The sequence below is a fragment of the Pogoniulus pusillus genome, chromosome Z (genome assembly GCF_015220805.1).
Source record: "Pogoniulus pusillus isolate bPogPus1 chromosome Z, bPogPus1.pri, whole genome shotgun sequence".
Lineage (NCBI taxonomy): Eukaryota > Metazoa > Chordata > Aves > Piciformes > Lybiidae > Pogoniulus > Pogoniulus pusillus.
Window position 1 is genome coordinate 6,598,663 of NC_087309.1, and position 19,895 is coordinate 6,618,557.

The 19,895-nt window shown below is 47.7% G+C and overlaps 2 protein-coding genes across 4 annotated transcripts in view; both read left to right on the forward strand.

Annotated features, from left to right (window-relative positions):
• Positions 1–2,270, forward strand: part of C6 (complement C6) — a 39,312-nt gene extending 37,042 nt beyond the window's left edge. Inside the window, exon 17 of the mRNA XM_064176836.1 lies at positions 2,089–2,270. Coding sequence (XP_064032906.1) covers positions 2,089–2,270 — 182 coding nt within the window. The remainder of the gene's footprint in view (positions 1–2,088) is intronic.
• RPL37 (ribosomal protein L37) overlaps positions 1–19,895 on the forward strand; it is a 472,830-nt gene that overhangs the window by 384,389 nt on the left and 68,546 nt on the right. The window lies entirely within an intron of this gene.

Genomic DNA, 19,895 nt, shown 5'->3' on the forward strand with positions numbered 1-19,895 from the left:
TGGGAGTGCACCCTGGGCTCCTGGAAAGATGGATTTATGTTTGAAAAATAGTTGGCTGGTTTTTTTTTCCAGAGCCCTTAAGAAGCCTAGATCTAATCCCACTGTGGAAGTGGCTTACAGCTGGATCCTTTGCCAGCTCCTCAATATTTTTCTCTCAAAAGCCTGCAGAGGAGTCCTCCCCTGAGGAAAAAAAAAAAAAAAGAGAGAGAGATAGAAAGGGGGAAAATACATGAAATATAATAAGCTTTCATTGTGGTGCTCTAGAGGTTTGAGTTGGACTTTCCTCCTCACTGTCTCTGCAAAAAAATCCTCTTTCTCACCAGTTATGCACAAACATTCAGGGAATGGAAGTTTTGGTTTCCCTAAGAATGAGTAGTTGCTATCAACTGGGCTTGTTGAGAGGGCTTTAAACTAGAATGGAAGGGGGAGGGGATTAAACATGACAGCACCAGAGATAAAACAAAGGGAATTGAGGATGGTAGGCTAGAGCTAGGGGTAAAAGCAGCAGCCCAGCTGAAGTGCAGTACACTAATGCACGCAGTATGGGTCACAAACAAGAGGAGCTGGAAGCTCTGGTGCTGTGTCCAGTTCTGGGCCACTCAATTCAAGAAAGATGTTGAGGTGCTGGAACATGTCCAGAGAAGGGCAACAAAGCTGGTGAGAGGTCCTAGAGCACAAATCCTATGAGGAGAGGGGGAGGGAGCTGGGCCTGTTTAGCCTGCAGAAGAGGAGGCTCAGGGGTGACCTCATTGCTGTCTACAACTACCTGAAGGGACATTGTAGCCAGGTGGGGGTGGCCTCTTCTCCCAGGTAACCAGCAACAGAACAAGGGGACACAGTCTCAAGTTGTGCCAGGGTAGGTATAGGCTGGATGTTAGGAAGAAGTTCTTCACAGAGAGAGTGATTGGCATTGGAATGGGCTGCCCAGGGAGGTGGTGGAGGCACCGTCCCTGGAGGTGTTCAAGAAAAGCCTGGAAGAGGCACTTAGTGCCATGGTCTAGTTGATTGGATAGGGCTGGGTGCTAGGTTGGACTGGATGATCTTGGAGGTCTCTTCCAACCTGCTTGAATCTATGATTCTTTGATTCTATGAACACAGAGGCAGGAGACACTGCAGTACCATGTGAGAGCAGCTAAATGGAGGGAAAACACACATTTTTCATGTGTTCTAAGAAAGGGAAGGCAGAAATTTTGTTTCCTGCCTAGGGAATTTCTGGGAAGGAGCATAAAAGGTCAGCATCTGATTATATCAGAAAGAGGTAATGAAATAACTGGTGCAATTGAGCTTTACCACAAGCCAGTGTCAGGTAGCTTAGCGCTCATGGAGGGAGCTTTAATGAAATAGGAGCTGATAAAATACAGACCTTAAGACTCCATTTCGCAGGAACATTGTGTTCAAGGATAACTGGGAGCAGAAAGTCAACATAATGTCTTTTTATTTAGAAGAAAGGTCAGAGAAAGCCAGTGGATAAAAATAGTTAGATACTTCATATCTGCTTTTGTGTGGACCACTGGTATAAAACCTGTTATTTAAAGCTGCAATTGTTAGGAATAGAGATTCCTAACTCTCTGTCATCTAGGGTATGCACTGCAGATTTTTGTTAACTAATGAATCTACAATCATGGTTTTCCCTACTGGAATTTGCAATGCTGTCCAACTACAGCATGCTTTCAGTCATAACATTTACATCTTTGGCTTGGAGAAGAGGAGAGTGAGGAGTGCCCTCATTAGTGTTTATAAATATGTAAAGGTGAGTGCCAGGAGGCTGGAGCCAGGCTCTGCTGGGTGATGCCCAATGAAAGGACAAGGGGCAGTGGGTGGGAGTTGAGGCATAGGAAGTTCCATGGAAACATGAGGAGGAATTTTGTCCATGTGAGGGTGACAGAAGACTGGAACAGACTGCCTAGGGGGTTGCATAGTCTCCCTGCCTGGAGGTATTTGAAACCCGCTTGGATGTGTTCCTGTGTGATCTGGTATAGGTGATGCTGCTCTGGCAGGGGGGTTGGACTGGCTGATCTTTCAAGGTCATTTCCAGCCCCTGACACTCTATGATTTTGTGATCTAAACTTCCAACATGTTCATTTCCAGAAACTCAGACCCAGTGCTATTGCCTGATGCCTCACCAGTGCCCCAAAGAAGAGAGCCGCCCTCACTGCATTCAGATGAAGTCATCAGGGACAAGAAGGACAGTCAGTCACTGCATGCTGGCAGCCATGAAGTGTGCTGGTATCAGACTGGAGGTGCTGGAGCAGGAGGGCTGCCTGGCATAACATGGGAGCTCTCCTGGCAGCCACTGTGATCATTCTACCATGCACAGGTTGGGCCATCCTGGGAAGAACATGGCTGGTTATGAAAGAGCAAGTAGATCAAAACCAAATCATGAAAAGGAACAAAGCCAGACAAAACAAAAAAGCAACCAAGCCCCTCCCCAAAAATCCCCAAACAAAAAACTCAAAGCACCTCAAATTTAAAACAGAGCTCAGTGCAGAGATTTTTTTTTAGAAGGGAGGTAGTCATGTTTTTTTTTGATCTAAAAATGACCTTGAGTGTGAGGAACAGGGTCTCATTTCACTGATGGCAATGCTGTGGATTTGCAGAAGGAGGAAGGGGAGCATATAGGAAGGGAGAGCATTGCCTCTGGTCTCCCTTAGCACCAGATGAGACTTCTTTCCTCAGCCCTTTGTAGCTATTTCCCTGTATTTGTGACTGCTGTGCTTGTCTCCCTGGTCATCCACATAGGCAGACTAGGCATTGTATACTCCCTCTGTCACCTAAGAAGATCATGAAGGAGACTACCTGCACAGACACTCACAGTGCAAAATCAAGGTGCAACATGAAATACTGGAAAATCACAAACATGCAATGATTAAGTGAAGTCTTTGAAAGCTGATAATTTTTCATCACAGCAACTACAGTGTTTGCTTTATGTAGTGTTTGTTTGCTTGTTTTGAGCCTTAAGCACTCTTTGGGAATTTTTATGGTACCCCTTGAGGTGAATTAAAGACACATTTGCACTTAAACATAAAAGAAAGTGTTAACAAGCAGTGCATTGTGCAGAGTCTTACCGCAGCACACAGATAGTTCCACACACGGAGTCTGCCAAGATGTGTCACTTATGTATGCTCGCACCAGCACTAATCCTGAGATCAGTTGCACAGCACATCTCAGCCTGGCCTCTGCACACTCCCATTCCAGGCTGGCCACAAGACAAGGACAAGGCTGCTTCCTATCTCACGGCCAAGGAGAGCTTCATTCCCTTGCAAGGAGTCATTCTTTCCCTTGCATTTTCCTGCACCCAGGATGTTTTGCCCCTTCTTGTGGTTGGCTCTGCTTGCCCTCTGTGCCAAATCATTCCCCAGTCAAAAGTCACCACTGCTGAGTGGTTACATTTAGACTTTTTTCTCCTTTAACACTCAGAATTTTACAAAACTGATAACTAGAAACATGCCTTTCAAAAGGGAGAAAGGAGAAAGTCACTTTTTTCTTTCTCTTCTCCCCCACTGACACTCAGCAGAATAACAAAAATGAAGGGGAAAACCAAGTGTCCATTGGTGAATAGCTTGCCCTGTGGGCTGACGTGTCACACCTTGTCAGGGGCTGGGAAGAGTCACCTGGGAGGTGGGAGCAGGCTGGATGTGAAATGGTTATTTTTCCTTCAAGGAGGTATCAGATTCCTGAGTTGGGGATGTTGCCAAGCTTCCTAAATCAGCAGTTAGTCTCAACTGGGTGAATCTCAAGGAAAAGAAGAAATTAATCCTGCTGTTAATTTCTGCAATGTTCTGTAATTTTCTTGCTTAAAATGTGTAGCAAAACTTATGATAAAGACATTGAGATAGGTTTGCCTGCATAGTTCTTTCCTCTGGCTGACATGGTGCCATTTACCTGGACCTGAGCAAGGCCTTTGGCACTGTCCTGCATCACATCCTGGTCTCCAAGCTGGTGACACCTGGGTTTGATGGGTGGAGCACAAGATGGATCAAGAACTGGCTTGATGGCTGCACCCAAAGAGTGCCTGTCAATGGCTCCATGTCCACGTAGAGGCCAGTGACAAGTGGAGTCCCTCAGGGATCAGTCCTAGGACCAATCATGTTCAACATCTTTGTGGATGCCATGGATAGAGGCACCGAGTGCAGCCTCAGCAAGCTTGCTAAAAAACTTGCTGTGTGGTGCAGCAGCCAGGCTGGAGGGAATGGATCCATCCAGAGGGGCATGCACAGGCTGGAGAGGTGGGCATAAGCCAAACTCATCAGGTTCAACAAGACAAAGTGCAGTGTCCTGCATCTAGGTCAGGGCACTCCCAAGCATAAATCCAGGCTGGGCACTGAGTGGCTGGAGGGCAGCCCTGAGGAGAGAGACTTGGGGGTGCTGGTGGATGAGAAGCTCAACAGGAGCCAGCAGTGTGCACTTGCAGGCCAGAAAGCCAAGCAGAGCCTGGGCTGCATCAGCAGAAGTGTGGCCAGCAGGGCCAGGGAAGTGATTCGCCCTCTCTACTGCACTCTGCTGAGACCCCACCTGGAGTACTGCATCCAGTGCTGGAGCTCCCATTACGAGAGGGATGTGGAGATGCTGGAGTGTGTCCAGAGAAGGACCACTGGGATGCTCAGAGGGCTGCAGCAGCTCTGCTATGAGGACAGACTGAAAGAGTTGGGGCTGTTCAGTCTGGAGAAGAGGAGGCTCCCAAGTGACCTTCTTGTGGTCTTCAAGGATATGAAAGGAGCCTACAAAAAAGCTGGGGAGGGACTTTTGAGGCTGTCAGGGAGTGACAGGACTGGAGAGAATGGAGCAAAGCTGGGGGTGGGTAGGTTCAGAGTGGAGGTGAGGAGGAAGTTGTTGAGCATGAGAGTGGTGAAAGGCTGGAATGGGTTGCCCAGGGAGGTGGTTGAGGCCCCATGGCTGGAGGTGTTTAAGGCCAGGCTGGCTGAGGCTGTGGGCAGCCTGCTCTAGGGTAGGGTGTCCCTGCCCATGGCAGGGGAGTTGGAACTGGATGATCCTTGTGGTCCCTTCCAGCCCTGACTGATTCTATGATTCTATGAGTCCGTGTTTCTATGATACATTGCACACCAATATGTTAGTGATGGTCTGAGAGAAGGCTGCAAATATTTTTGTCCCCAGATTTTTTTAAATTTGATTTCTTTTTAGTGCTCCTCTTTCTTCTTGCTGGTTGCATTCCATGGGGGAATAATCACTTAGAATGCCTCTGTGTGCCTGCTGCACTCTTAACAAGCAATAAAAAATTCTTACTTCTGATCCTCTGATTGGGTTTTCTTTACAGAACTCTAATTCCAGTGTGACCACCTAGCAGTGTTTTTGATAGGATAAACTTTTTCCCCTGGCACTTCTCACCAGGACAAACTTTCAGCTTAAGTTATTTCCTGCCAAACTGAGGGCAGCAGAGAGCCTCCTGCCTGTGCCTATTTCACCAGCACCTCCAGTCTCAGGGGTGGATGCATGCACTCTGTGTGCTCACATTACAGCTTGTGTTGCTCTCTCTTGATAGTGGGGATAATTCCTGTATTTTCAGCTTTACAGGTGAGCATTGTGACACAGAATGGAGATATTAGAACGGAGAGTGCCCAGGCAGAGAGGGACCTGGGGGTACACGTTGACAGGCAACTAAACACAAGCCAGCAGTGTGCCTAGGTGTACAAGAAGGCCAATCGCATCCTGGCCTGGATCAGGAATGAAGCATCCTTGTGAAGAGTTTCCCAACTGAATTAGAAGCCACATCTAACTAATTAGTACATAGTTATGGGTGGGGCTTTCCAGAAATTAAATTAACTACATTTTTTGTAAGTCCTGCCTCATTAATTGCCACAACTAAATCAAAGTCTCAAATGTTTATGACATGAGGCAGCAGTGTGCCCAGGTGGCCAAGAGAGCCAATGGCATCCTGGCCTGCATCAGGAACAGTGTGGCCAGTAGGATGAGGGAGGTTATTCTGACCCTGTACTCAGCACTGGTCAGACCACACCTTGAGTACTGTGTCCAGTTCTGGGCCCCTCAATTCAAGAAAGATGTTGAGGTGCTGGAAGGTGTCCAGAGAAGGGTGACAAAGTTGGTGTGGGGCCTGGAGCATAAACTCTATGAGGAGAGGCTGAGGGAGCTGGGGGTGTGCAGCCTGCAGCAGAGGAGGCTCAGGGGTGACCTCATTGCTGTCTACAACTACCTGAAGGGAGGCTGTAGCCAGGTGGGGGTTGATCTCCTCTTCTCCCAGGCAACCAGCAACAGAAGAAGAGGACACAGTCTCCAGTTAAGAAACATGTTGAGATGCCTTAATGTGTCCAGAGAAGGGCACCAAGGGTGGTGAGGGGGCTGAGGCACAGCCCTGCGAGGAGAGGCTGAGGGAGTACTCAGCCTGGACAAGAAGAGGAGGCTCAGGGGTGACCTCATGGCTCTCTACAGCTACCTGAAAGGAGGTTGTAGCCAGGTGGGGTTGGTCTTCTGACAGGCACCCAGCAACAGAACAAAAGAACACAGTCTCAAGCTGCACCAGGGCAGGTCTAGGCTGGATGTTAGGAAGAACTTCTTCTCAGCAAGAGTGATTGGCATTGGAATGGGCTGCCTGGGGAGGTAACAGAGTCACCATCCTTGGAGGTGTTCAAGAAAAGCCTGGATGAGGCACTTAGTGCCATGGTCTAGTCAATTAGAAGATATTGGGTGGTAGGTTGGACTGGATGATCTCAAAAGTCTCTTCCAACCTGGTTAATTCTGCGATCATCTGCCACCCACTGTTGAGGTGGTGATTCAGCCATAAACTGAATCCAGAGGAAGTCTTCAGCTTGAGGACATTAATGGGAGCTCCGCTGTTGGCTTTAGTAGGGCAAAGACTGCACTTGCAAGGACTCTGGGGCTTCTGCTGTGCTCTGTCACAGGGGTCCCCAATTCTCACATCAAAGGCTCTTCTGATGTTTCCTGTACCATTTATCTTTTTCTTGAACAAGCTCTTCTCTTCCACTCTGTTAACTTATATAAGGTAATGGCAGAGCTTTCTTGTTCACTGGTGTCAGGAATGACATCCTTCCTTGGCCTTTTTAAGTTCCAAGTAGTGTTTTTACCTTGGGGTCATGAATTACAGTTGGTGAAGATGAAGTAAACCTGAACTGAATCTGTCAAGGTAACCAGAGTCACAGAGACCTAACTGATTCTCAAAGGACAGATTTCTCAGCAGTGCATGTTGCCTAGTGCACAGGAAAACCTCATCTATTTGCTAAGATCAGGCAGGAGGCATTGTCCAAAATGCATGTAATGAGTCTTTTCACTGACACAAAGGTCCATACAACATCCCAGCATATCTAGCATTCCTCTAGGAAAAGAGTATGTGATGCATATGTGGAATGCACTTACTGCTGTCAGGCAGCTGAAGAACAATTTAAAGCTAGACAATCAGCAGCTGCTGTTGTGGGCTTCTGAGGTGGTTTGAGAGTTACATCCCCCTCCCTTCCTCATCCCTCCACTCAAGAAAATCACCCAGACTAGATACCCAGACTAGATTCAGACATCTGGAAATTAAGGAATGAAGTTGTATTTACAGCTTAGCACAATATACAAGCAGATATACACAAATACACAGTTATATACAAATTAAAAGTAACACAGAAACACAATACCCCTCCCAGAAACAATCAAAGTCCTCAGGAGGGCATTGGAATGGGCTGCCCAGGGAGGTGGTGGAGTCACCATCCCTGGAGGTGTTCAAGCAGAGCCTGGATGAGGCACTTGGTGCCATGGTCTGGTTGGACTGGATGAGCTTGGAGGTCTCTTCCAGCCTGGTTGATTCTATGATTCAATGAACCCCAGGGATCAGGATAGGTTGGGGACTGACCTGTTTGAGAGCAGTGAAGAGTAAAAGGATCTGGGGGTCCTAGTGGATGGAAGGTTGACCATGAGCCAGCAGTGTGCTTTTGTAGCTAGGAGGGCCAATGTCTTTCTGGGTTGTATTAAAAGGGCTGTGGCCAGTAGGTCAAGAGAGGTTCTCCTGCCCCTCTACTCTGCCCTGCTGAGGCCACATCTGGAGTGCCATGTCCAGTTCTGGGCCCCCCAGTTCAAGAGGGACATAGAACTGCTTGAGAGAGTACAGTGTAGAGCCATTAGGATGATGAAAGGAATGGAACATCTCTATTACAAGGAGAGCCTGAGGGAGCTGTGGCTGTGCTGCTTGGACAAGAGGGTACTGAGAGGTGACCTCATCAATGTTTATCAATATGTAAAGGTGAGTGGCAAGAGGCTGGAGCCAGGCTCTGCTGAGTGATGCCCAATGACAAGGCAAGGGCCAATGGCTGTAAGCTGAAGCATAGGAGTTCCATGGGAAAATGAGAAGGATTTTTTTTCCCTGTGAGGGTGACAGAACACTGGAACAGGCTGCCCAGGGGGGTTGTGGAGTCTCCCTCTCTGGAGATACTCAAAACCTGCCTGGATACATTCCTGTGTGATCTGGTCTAGGTGATGCTGCTCTGGCAGGGGGGTTGCAATGGATGAGCTTTGGAGGTCCCTTCCAGCCCCTGACATTCTGTGCTTCTCTTAGTTTAAGAATTCAGTGCAAATTACAGCTATGATTACCAGATGCAAAGTAGCTAGATGCAGTGATCACAACAGCAGATGGAAGCACAGTAGTAGATGGGTACCAGAGCTTTTGTTATTTCACAATCCAGCAAGTGATAAACCAGAGGCAATTGCAACCAGTGTTTTCCCTTTGGGTTCCTACAGAGCTCACTGCTGTCCAACACACACCACGGCTTGCACTTCAGGAAGTACAGGGATAGATCTGCAGCAGCAGCATAATTTGTGGCATAACTCCAGATCAGTGTGTTCAGTCTAAGACCATCATGTCTCTCCTGAGCAGTAGCCTTCAGCTAGTTGTTTCAGGAATCAGAGGATTCAGCTGTATCTGTAAAGAGCTGACTCAACCCTGCTGGTGAAGTGTTGCAGGATAAAAATGCTGCAAATTATGTTATCTAATAATTAAAACTTAACTAGATTTAGTAAACTTTCTGCTTGGAGGTGTCAATTTACTGTGAGAGGCCTTTCGAGTGGCTCCAAAGAGTGTTCATGTGTGGGCAGATGTGGAAGGGGTTGGGTAAGCTGATCTGAGTGAGATTTCCCTAAAGGTGCATGTCTGCATCCACGCTGATCATCTTTGTCTGCCCTTTTCATCAGTGAAGAAGAGGAACTGTCCTTTAGAGGACAAGATTTCTGTCATCTCAGGTAGACATCTAGGAAGAGTCTGAGTGAGTCATGCCCTAAAGGTGCCTGTCTTCCTCTGTCAACTCTGAAGGGAGCTGGAGGTGATTGGCCAAAAGGAAATATTTATGTTATAGATCTCTAAAATTGGATTAAATTAATCCTAACACTTCATTTATATATATATATATATATATATATATATGTATGTATAAATAAATATAATATATATATAATATCTTTTTTAAATGTAATAACTTATATATTTAAACTATGTAATATATCTGCTTGCTGCAGTGGGAATCCCCAGGAACCCCAAGCCTCTGCAGCACCCTGGTAGGAAGGTAAAGATGTTGCACATTTATTTGGAAGCCATAAACATAGAACCATAGAGTCAACCACATTGGAAGAGACCTCCAACATCATCCAGTCCAACCTATCACCCAGCCCTAGCCAATCAACCAGACCATGGCACTAAGTGCCTCATCCAGGCTTTGCTTCAACACCCCCAGGGACGGCGACTCCACCACCTCCCTGGGCAGCCCATTCCAATGCCAATCACTCTCTCTGTGAAGAACTTCCTCCTAACATCCAGCCTAGACCTCCCCTGGCTTGAGGCTGTGTCCCCTTGTTCTGTTACTGGTTGCCTGGCAAAGGAGATCAACCCCCACCTGGCTACAGCCTCCCTTCAGGTAGTTGTAGACAGCAATGAGGTCACCCCTGAGCCTCCTCTTCTCCAGGCTAAACACCCCCAGCTCCCTCAGCCTCTCCTCATAGGGTTAATGCTCCAGGCTCCTCACCAGCTTCGTTGCCCTTCTCTGGACAAATTCCAGCACCTCAACATCCTTCTTGAATTGAGGAGCCCAGAACTGGACACAGCACTCAAGGTGTGGTCTGACCAGTGCTGATTACAGGGGCAGAATAACCTCCCTTGTCCTGCTGGCCACACTGCTCCTGATGCAGGTCAGGATGCCATTGGCTCTCTTGGCCACCTGGGCACACTGCTGCCTCATATTCAGCCTACTATCCACCACCTCCCTCAGGTCCCTCTCTGCCTGGTTGCTCTCAGCCACTCAGTCCCCAGCCTGTAGTGCTGCTTGGGGTTGTTGTGGCCAAAGTGCAGAACTCTGCACTTGGCCTTCTTCAATCTCATCCCATTGGCCTCTGCCCACCCATCCAGCTTGGCCACGTCCCTCTGCAGGGCTCTCCTACCTTCCAACAGAGCCACACCTGCTCCTAGCTTGGTGTCATCTGCAAACTTACTGATGCTGGACTCAATCCCCTCATCCAGATCATCAATCAAGATGTTGAACAGGACTGGCAAGTGCAAAATTTCAATGACTATTTGTTTTTCAATTGATTATAAAAAACACTGACCAGAGACTTTCTCCCTCTAAATCTCTTTGCTGCTGAGAGCTTGCTAAAATAGTAAAAACAGTCTTCCCCTTTCATTAGACCTCTCTGTGAGCATGGTATAAATATCACAGCTGATAGGAAGGTCTTATGTTTTTCCTTGATGATATCTTACTTTTCAGAGACAAATCAGCCACTAAAGTTATCACACACAAGTGACTGAGGGCAAGTAGACACTAAATGGGAATTTCAGCCCCCTGATGAACAAGTAGGTCTTGTCAAATAGCTGCCTGGCAGACTTCAGGCCATGGTCAATGTGACCTGAGTGTTAAAACCCACTGAAGGAGAAAATAGCACTGATTGTCTGCAGCTTCCTCAGCTCACTGGTTACTTACTTGTATCTCATGGAGGCTTTCTGTCACAACATGGCAACGATTGGTCATAGCTTCAGATCACCAGTCTGGAGACAGAACTACCATGAACAGCAGAGCAGAAATTAGAAGATGACCTCAGAGGAATCATTTGTCTGGCATCACAAATCAAATTAATGGCAGAAATGTTTGGGGTTTTTTTCTATTTTCTTCTCTTCTTTCCTATCTAACTAGAATCATAGAATCAACCAGGTTAGAAGAGACCTCCAACATCATCCAGTCCAACCTAGCACCCAGCCCTATCCAGTCAACTAGACCATGGCACCAAGTACCTCATCCAGGTTTTTCTTGAAGACCTCAAGGGACGGTGCCTCCACCACCTCCCTGGGCAGCCCATTCCAATGCCAATCACTCTCTCTGACAACAACTTCCTCCTAACATCCAGCCTAGATCTGCCCTGGCACAACTTGAGACTGTGTCCCCTTGTTCTGTTGCTGGTTGTCTGGGAGAAGAGATCAACCCCACCTGGCTACAACCTCCCTTCAGGTAGTTGTAGACAGCAATGAGGTCACCCCTGAGCCTCCTCTTCTCCAGGTTAAACACCCCCAGCTCCCTCAGCCTCTCCTCACAGGCTTTGTGTTCCAGGCCCCTCACCAGCTTTGTCACCCTACTCTGGACACCTTCCAGCACCTCAACATCTCTCTTGAATTGAGGAGCCCAGAACTGGACACAGCACTCTGTCGCCAGCCTGTAATGCTGGTTGGGGTTGTTGTGGCCAAAGTGCAGAACTCTCTGCAGGGTTCTCCTACCTTCCAACAGATCAACACCTGCTCCCAGCTTGGTGTCATCTGCAAACTTACTGATGCTGGACTCAATCCCCTCATCCAGGTCATCAATAAAGATATTGAACAGGACTGGGCCCAGCACTGATCCTTGGGGAACACCACTAGTGACAGCTGCCAACTGGATGTGGCACCATTCACCACCACTCTCTGAGCTCTGCCATCCAGCCAGTTCTTGACCCAGCACAGAGTGAATCTGTCCAAGCCATGAGCTGCCAGCTTGGCCAGGAGCTTCTTGTGGCAGACAGTGTCAAAGGCTTTGCTGAAGTCCAGGTAGACTACATCCACAGCCTGCCCCACATTGACCAGGCAGGGAACCTGATCATAAAAGGAGATCAGGTTGGTGAGACAGGACCTGCCCTTCTTAACATGAGGAAGAAACTCACAGAATCACTGAATGTCAGGGGCTGGGAGAGACATCCAAAGCTCATCCAGTCCAAACACCTCGTGCTTTTCATCAAGTTAGGGAAGGAAGCAATTTTTCTCCTTCGTTTTTTCTGCTTTCACAGTGACAGCTCCAGAGATATATGTGTCCTTGTCAAAGCTGCAGAATGGAAGAGACCACATTGCCAGCATTTGAGTGAAAAAGCCTAGATACCCAGCAAGCCCTCTTTCCATGTCACAGTCCCTGTAATTATGACAGTGACACAAACTAGGCTATTGAAAATAAAGAAAAAAATAAGAGAGCCTTCAGTGAGGATTAGAAGGAAACAGCCCTGCAGGTATAGCACCTGCTACCACTGTGAAAAGCATTAGATAACAGTTTTTGACTACCTTGGTTTAGGTCTCACATTTTAAGGTTCGATTTAATGGTCAGTCCTGGGATTCACTGAAGTTCTGTGGCTGATGGCTACAAAGCTTTGTGCTTCATACAGTGACTTGCTGATTTTATTTTCAGGGGGTTGAAAGGCAGAGATGAGACTGACAGGTATCTTATTGCTGTCTACAGCTACCTGAAAGGAGGTTGTAGACAGGTGGAGGTTGGTCTCTTCTCCAAGGCATCCAGAGACAGAACAAGAGGACACAGCCAGAGCAGGTTCAGGCTGGATGTTAGGAGGAAGTTGCTGCCAGAGAGAGTGATTGGCATTGGAATGGGCTGCATGGGGAGGTGGTGGAGTCACCATCTCTGGATATGTAAAAAGAGAATCGATGAGGCACTTAGTGCCATGGTTTAGTTAATTAGAAGGTGTTGGGTGATAGGTTGGACTCGATGATCTCAAAGGCCTTTTCCAACCTGGTTAATTCTGTGGTTCTGTGAACTGCCCAAACAGGTATTCCATTTGTGGTCATCATTCTCAGCATTTGTAATGGAGGGGAATAAGAAAGAAACAGGGAACACTGGGAGTGATGGCCTTTTTACTTCCAAAATAACCTTATTGATGATCTGGACGAGGGGATTGAGTCCAGCATCAGTAAGTTTGCAGATGACACCAAGCTAGGAGCAGCTGTGGAGCTGTTGGAAGGTAGGAGAGCCCTGCAGAGGGACCTGGACAGGTTGGATGGGTGGGCAGAGGCCAATGGGATGAGATTGAACAAGGCCAAGTGCAGGGTTCTGCACTTTGGCCACAACAACCCCAAGCAGCGCTATAGGCTGGGGACAGACAGGCTGGAGAGCAGCCAGGCAGAGAGGGACTTGGGGGTACTGATAGATAGTAGCTGAATATGTTAGGAGGAAGTTCTTCACAGAGAGAGTGATTGGCATTGGAATGGGCTGCCCAGGGAGGTGGTGGAGGCACCGTCCCTGGGGGTCTTCAAGCAAAGACTGGATGAGGCACTCAGTGCCATGGTCTAGTTGACTGGATAGGGCTGGGTGCTAGGTTGGACTGGATGATGTTGGAGGTCTCTTCTAACCTGGTTGATTCTATGATTCTATGATTATGCATGATGGAGCCATGCTTTCCTGAGGATGGCTGAACACCTGCTAGCTGATGGGAAGCAGCAGATAAATTCCTTGTCTTGCTTAGTTTAGGGCTATAGCTTCTGTTTTACCTACTTACCCCTCTGTAAGTAAATATCTGTTTCTTGTATGAAAGCATTTTGGGGGACCTACAGATATTAGCAGCAATCGTCCAATAAATGTCAGATTATAGCTGGACCTCAGCAGCCCAGCTGAGGAATTAGATGGAATTATTTCAGAACTGCTACTTTACTCAGCAGTTGCATTTGGGATTTCATGTATGCTCACAGTATTTCTTCCGTGGAGCATTTAAAGTCCTGCGTCCGCAAATGCAGCAATCTGGGGTCACTGTAACACTGCAGCTGCTCATTTCCTCTGTTAAGCAGACTGTTTGAGACCATGCTGCTTAAGCCCAAGGTCACAGGCTTCAAAAGAGGGGCCTTGATTACCCTTCTGTTGAATTACTTAACGTGGTTTTGTCCCGTGGCAGCTTGTCCTCCCCTGGACAGCATTTGAGTCCAATGCAGCCACTCTCGTGGGCCAATGCCTGCTTCCAGCAAGACAACTCTTCCTGTGGCAGGGGTTAGCTGACTGGATGTGAACTGACCTACACCCCTTTGCCTCTGGGACTGTAAAATGAGGCCTATCTAGTTTTATTTACTGTTGTATGCACTGGTGATTTGCTCTTTCCCAGTAATTCCTGTACTTAATTGACTTTATTCACATGCCTGTGTCTGTTTTGAAACTTTCCAGCATGCACTAGGGACAGGCAACAGTACAAAGGGCCATGGCCAGGGCTGGGAAAGTGTTCCTACTTTTGAAGAATAAAGATGTCAGTAGCATTTGAGCCTTCTGGGACCTCTAAATGGGCCTGGGATGATTGAAGAAACTTTTTTAGTACTGAGACTGAAACCTCAAGCAATACTCTCTATGTTCCTTCAAGTTCTCTGAAGTGAACTATCTGACAGCATCAGGCATCAGATGTGAGAAGGTTTATGTTAATCGTGTGATGCTCTTCATTTAGTCCACTAGGGAGTCATTTATTAATAAGGAAACTTTAAATCCCAGTTTATTTTCTTAATAATGTGTGAATAGATGGTGCTTCAGTCTGTCAAACTCCTGTGAGAGCTGTGTGTCAACACTCGTTGTGCAATGCTTGTATTTACTGTGTGGCAGGGTGAGAACAGCGGAGAGTTTTTCCCGTAAATGTGTGTGGGTTTTTTTCTTGGCAGACAAAATGTGCAGAGCCCTGCCAAGAAAAAAAGCTGGGAAGCAGCTGCATTCCTTGCTGGCTTGATGGATGTGCTTGTGTCTGTTTGTCACACGTGGGAAGACAAGGCTTTACTGGAGGGTCTGAAAATGCTTTAGCACTGACGAGCTGGTACCACCGTGTGCCTGATAGAGACATGGATATAGCAGTCCTTGCTTAGGCTGCAGCCAGACTGCACATAGAATCATAGAATCATAGAATCAGCGAGGTTGGAAGAGACCTCCAACATCATCCAGTCCAACCTAGCACCCAGTCCTAGCCAGTCAAACAGGCCATGGCACTAAGTGCCTCAGCCAGGATTTGCTTCAACACCCCCAGGGTTGGAGACTCCACCACCTCCCTGGGCAGCCCATTCCAATGCCAATCACTCTCTGACAACTTCCTCCTAACACCCAGCCTAGACCTCCTCTGGCACAACTTGAGACTGTGTCCCCTTCTTCTGTTGCTGGTTGCCTGGGAGAAGAGACAAACCCCTACCTGGCTACAACCTCCCTTCAGTTACTTGTTGACAGCAATGAGGTCAGCCCTGAGCCTCCTCTTCTGCAGACTGCACACCCCCAGCTCCCTCAGCCTCTACTCACAGGGTTTGTGCTCCAGGCCCCTCAACAGCTTCGTTGCCCTTCTCTGGACATGTTCCATCACCTCAACATCTCTCTTGAATTGAGGAGCCCAGAACTGGACACAGCACTCAAGGTGTGGCCTGACCAGTGCTGAGTACAGGGGAAGAATAACCTCCCTTGTCCTACTGGCCACACTGCTCCTGATGCAGGCCAGGATGCCATTGGCTCTCTTGGCCACTTGGGCACACTGCTGCCTCATCTTCAGCCTACTATCTACCAGTAACCCCAGGTCCCTCTCTGCCTGACTGCTCTCCAGACGCTCTGTCCCCAGCCTGTAGCGTTGCTTGGGGTTGTTGTGGCCAAATTGTAGAACCCTGCACTTGGCCTTGTTCAGTCTCATCCCGTTGGCCTCTGCCCACCCACCCAGCCTGGCCAGGTCCCTCTGCAGGACTCTCCTACCTTCCAACAGCTCCAAACCTGCTCCTAGCTTGCTGTCATCTGCAAACTTACTGATGCTGGACTCAATGTGGGCATGCACACAGAGAGACCAGACGTATAATCATTTTTTGTCCTTGTAGGTAACAGCCTCTGTCTCAGGACTTCATGTTCTTTTTCAGCCTTACAATATACATTCTCTCTTTCCAAAATCAGCAGGATTTGTAAATACAAAACCATCTTGAGTGTAGTAATAAAACAGCATAGGCAGCCAGTCCACACCAGATGCAATTGCTGGCTCTGGCATTGCATTTGTGCCACTCTTTCTCAACCTAAAAGCCTTCTGAAGTCTCAAAAGCACTGTGCTGTGCTCAAGTTAATCCATCCTGGTCTCCCACAGGATTTATTCATTCTGCCACTGAATTACCCTAGTGCAGCTGGATGGTCCCCAGATCAGGTTGTTTTGTGTCTAGACATGGTTTAAAGAGTGCAGGGAGTAGATATGTTTAGCCTAAGGCCATCTTTGGGACTTATGGGGATTTGACCTTCTTGGAAAGGCATTTTATTGGTGAGCCTCCATAAAACCTGAGAATAAAACTCCAGCTATTCTGTAGATATTGCCCTGAAATTTTACCACTGAGAGTCACAACATCTCCTCCCTTTGCCTCAGCATGTGTTCCAAGGGGTAGAAGCACTCCGATTGCATCTTGGTGGGGAAAGACATGAGGAAAGGATCCCCAAGGATCAGTGCTGGGCCCAGTCCTGTTCAATATCTTTATTGATGACCTGGACGAGGGGATTGAGTCCAGCATCAGTAAGTTTGCAGATGACACCAAGCTAGGAGCAGGTGTGGAGCTGTTGGAAGGTAGGAGAGCCCTGCAGAGGGACCTGGCCAGGCTGGATGGGTGGGCAGACGCCAATGGGATGAGATTGAACAAGGCCAAGTGCAGGGTTCTGCACTTTGGCCACAACAACCCCAAGCAGCACTATAGGCTGGGGACTGAGTGTCTGGAGAGCAGCCAGGAGGAAAGGGACCTGGGGGTACTGATAGATAGTAGCTGAAGATGAGGCAGCAGTGTGCCCAGGTGACCAAGAGAGCCAATGGCATCCTGGCCTGCATCAGGAACAGTGTGGCCAGTAGGACAAGGGAGGTTATTCTTGCCCTGTACTCAGCACTGGTCAGGCCACACCTTGAGTGCTGTGTCCAGTTCTGGGCTCCTCAATTCAAGAGAGATGTTGAGGTGCTGGAAGGTGTCCAGAGAAGGGCAGCAAGGCTGGTGAGGGGCCTGGAGCACGAACCCTATGAGGAGAGGTTGAGGGAGCTGGGGTTGTTTAGCCTGGAGAAGAGGAGGCTCAGGGCTGACCTCATTGCTGTCTACAACTCCCTGAAGGGAGGCTGTAGCCAGGTGGGGGGTGGCCTCTTCTGCCAAGTAACCAGCAATAGAACAAGGGGACACAGTCTCAAGTTGTGCCAGGGTAGGTATAGGATGGATATTAGGAAGAAGTTCTTCACAGAGAGAGTGATTGGCATTGGAATGGGCTGCCCAGGGAGGTGGTGGAGGCACCGTCCCTGGGGGTCTTCAAGCAAAGCCTGGATGAGGCACTTAGTGCCATGGTCTGGTTGATTGGTTAGGGCTGGGTGCTAGGTTGGACTGGATGATCTTGGAGGTCTCTTCCAACCTGGTTGATTCTACAATTCTATGATTTTATGAAAGACAGGATCCAGCATTTGTGTGCTGGAAGGAATTGTATGAACAGAGGAAGCAAAAAAAAAAAAAAAAAAAAAAAAAAAAAAAAAAAAAGGGCAAACCTGTTTTCAGGGAAATATTAGCATGCACATGCCCCAGGAGATAATCCAAATAAATTCATTCTCCTTCAAGAGCTGTCAGCCTTGGCACCCTTGTCTATCTGAGGAGTATTTGCAGTAGCCTTTGCTGCTACTAATGTGAGCTGCTATTGATGTCACAAATAGACTACACAGAGCACTTAACATGGCTCTCCTTGTCCTAAGTGTTCTTTGGGTGCCCATAAGACCTCCTTAGGATGAACAAGTTCAGTTATCATCATACATTGTGTAATTATGCAGGAAGGGAATATTACAATCTCCATAAGAGTCTCCATGTAATTGCTGTCAACAGTAAAATAGAAATCCACAGTCTTGATTTACCAGAAACCAGTGAACCAGACTGGTTAAATTGGAGGTGACTGAGTGGTGATCTCATCAGTGTTTATAAATATGTAAAGGTGAGTGGCAGGAGGTTGGAGCCTGGCTCTGCTGGGTGATGCCCGATGACAGGACAAGGGGCAATGGGTGGCATTGGAAGTTGAGGCATAGGAAGTTCCATGGAAACTTGAGGGGGATTTTTTTCCTGTGAGGGTGACAGAACACTGGAACAGGCTGCCCAGGGTGGGTTATGGAGTCTCCCTCTCTGGAGATGTTTAAACCCCACCTGGATGCATTCCTATATGATTTGCTTTAGGTGATCCTGCTCTGGTAGGGGGCTTGGACTGGATGAGCTTTGGAGGTCCCTTCCAGCCTCTGTGACATTCTCTGGTTAGAATTCTACTCTAAATCACTATTTGCAGCTTTTTGCCACTGGTTCCCTCTTGCTGAGTTTTAGTTCACATATTCCCATTTAATACAGTTCTTACTGGTTTGCCTGTAAAAAAAAATCTGTTTAGAGAAGTACTAAAGTTAGTTGATAGTTTGCTCTTACCTGCTGTCCCATTGGACCCTAAATGCCAAAAAATGAGAACAGCAGCCTAAAGAACATTTAAAGAAGAGCAGGGCCTGGGGGCTGAGCACTCAACATTTAGCATGTCCCCTGAATTTGGCTAGAAGATTTAGGGGTGCCAACAGCATCCTCTGCTAGTCAGACACAACTCTTCTGCTTTCTTCAGTAGAATCATAGAATCAAGCAGGTTGGAAGGGACCTCCAACATCATCCAGTTCAACCTAGTACCCAGCCCCATACAATCAACTAGACCATGGCACTAAGTGCCTCATCCAGGCTTATCTTCAACACCTCCAGGGATGGTGACTCCACCACCTCCCTGGGCAGCCCATTCCAATGCCAATCACTCTCTCTGCCAACAACTTCCTCCTAACATCCAGCCTAGACCTCCCCTGGCACAACTTGAGACTGTGTCCCCTTCGTCTGTTGCTGGCTGTCTGGCAGAAGAGACCAACCCCACCTGGCTACAGCCTCCCTTCAGGTAGTTGTAGACAGCAGTGATGTCATCCTTGAGGTCACTACTTGCTCTTATTAATCACAGTACCTATTAAAAAAAACCCTAATTCATAAAAAACTAGGTCTTATCAGTGCTGGTGCTCAAGGGACCACTGCTTTGTAAAGAAACCACCAAGGCTGAATTCACTCCATATGTTGATACAGTTTACCAGGTAGGTTTAATTACAATGGATTTTTTCAGCATTACTATTTCATAAAGGTCTCTATAGTCTTCCCTTGTGCATGCTGCTCTGCACCAGGCAAGCCTTTTTACTGAGCAATTTGTGATGATACCTTTCCAGCCACTGGCCTCAGGTGATCCCATGAGTCTGGATCATCACTCCAGATAACAAGTTTACCATACTGTGACCTGAGTTAAATTTAACCTGCCGCAGCATTGCTCCATTTCCCAGGTGGTTGATGTGTCTTAGCAGCTTTCTTACAGATTATTACTCTTTTTTTCAGCTAAATGTGATTTGCAAAACTTTGCTCTGAGTTTTCTCTTTCATTCTTTCTCCTTTCTCTTCATACAATTTGTATCTCTATATATCTCTTGAGGGATCTCATGTCATTGATAACAGAGGCATATATTTACAGTACTGCATGAACACTATGATGCTTGCTCTTGGGGACAGAGTGACTGGAGAGCAGCCAGGAAGAAAGGGACCTGGGGGTACTAGTAGATAGGAGGCTGAAGATGAGGCAGCAGTGTGCCCAGGTGGGCAAGAGAGCCAAAGGCATCCTGGCCTGCAGCAGGAAC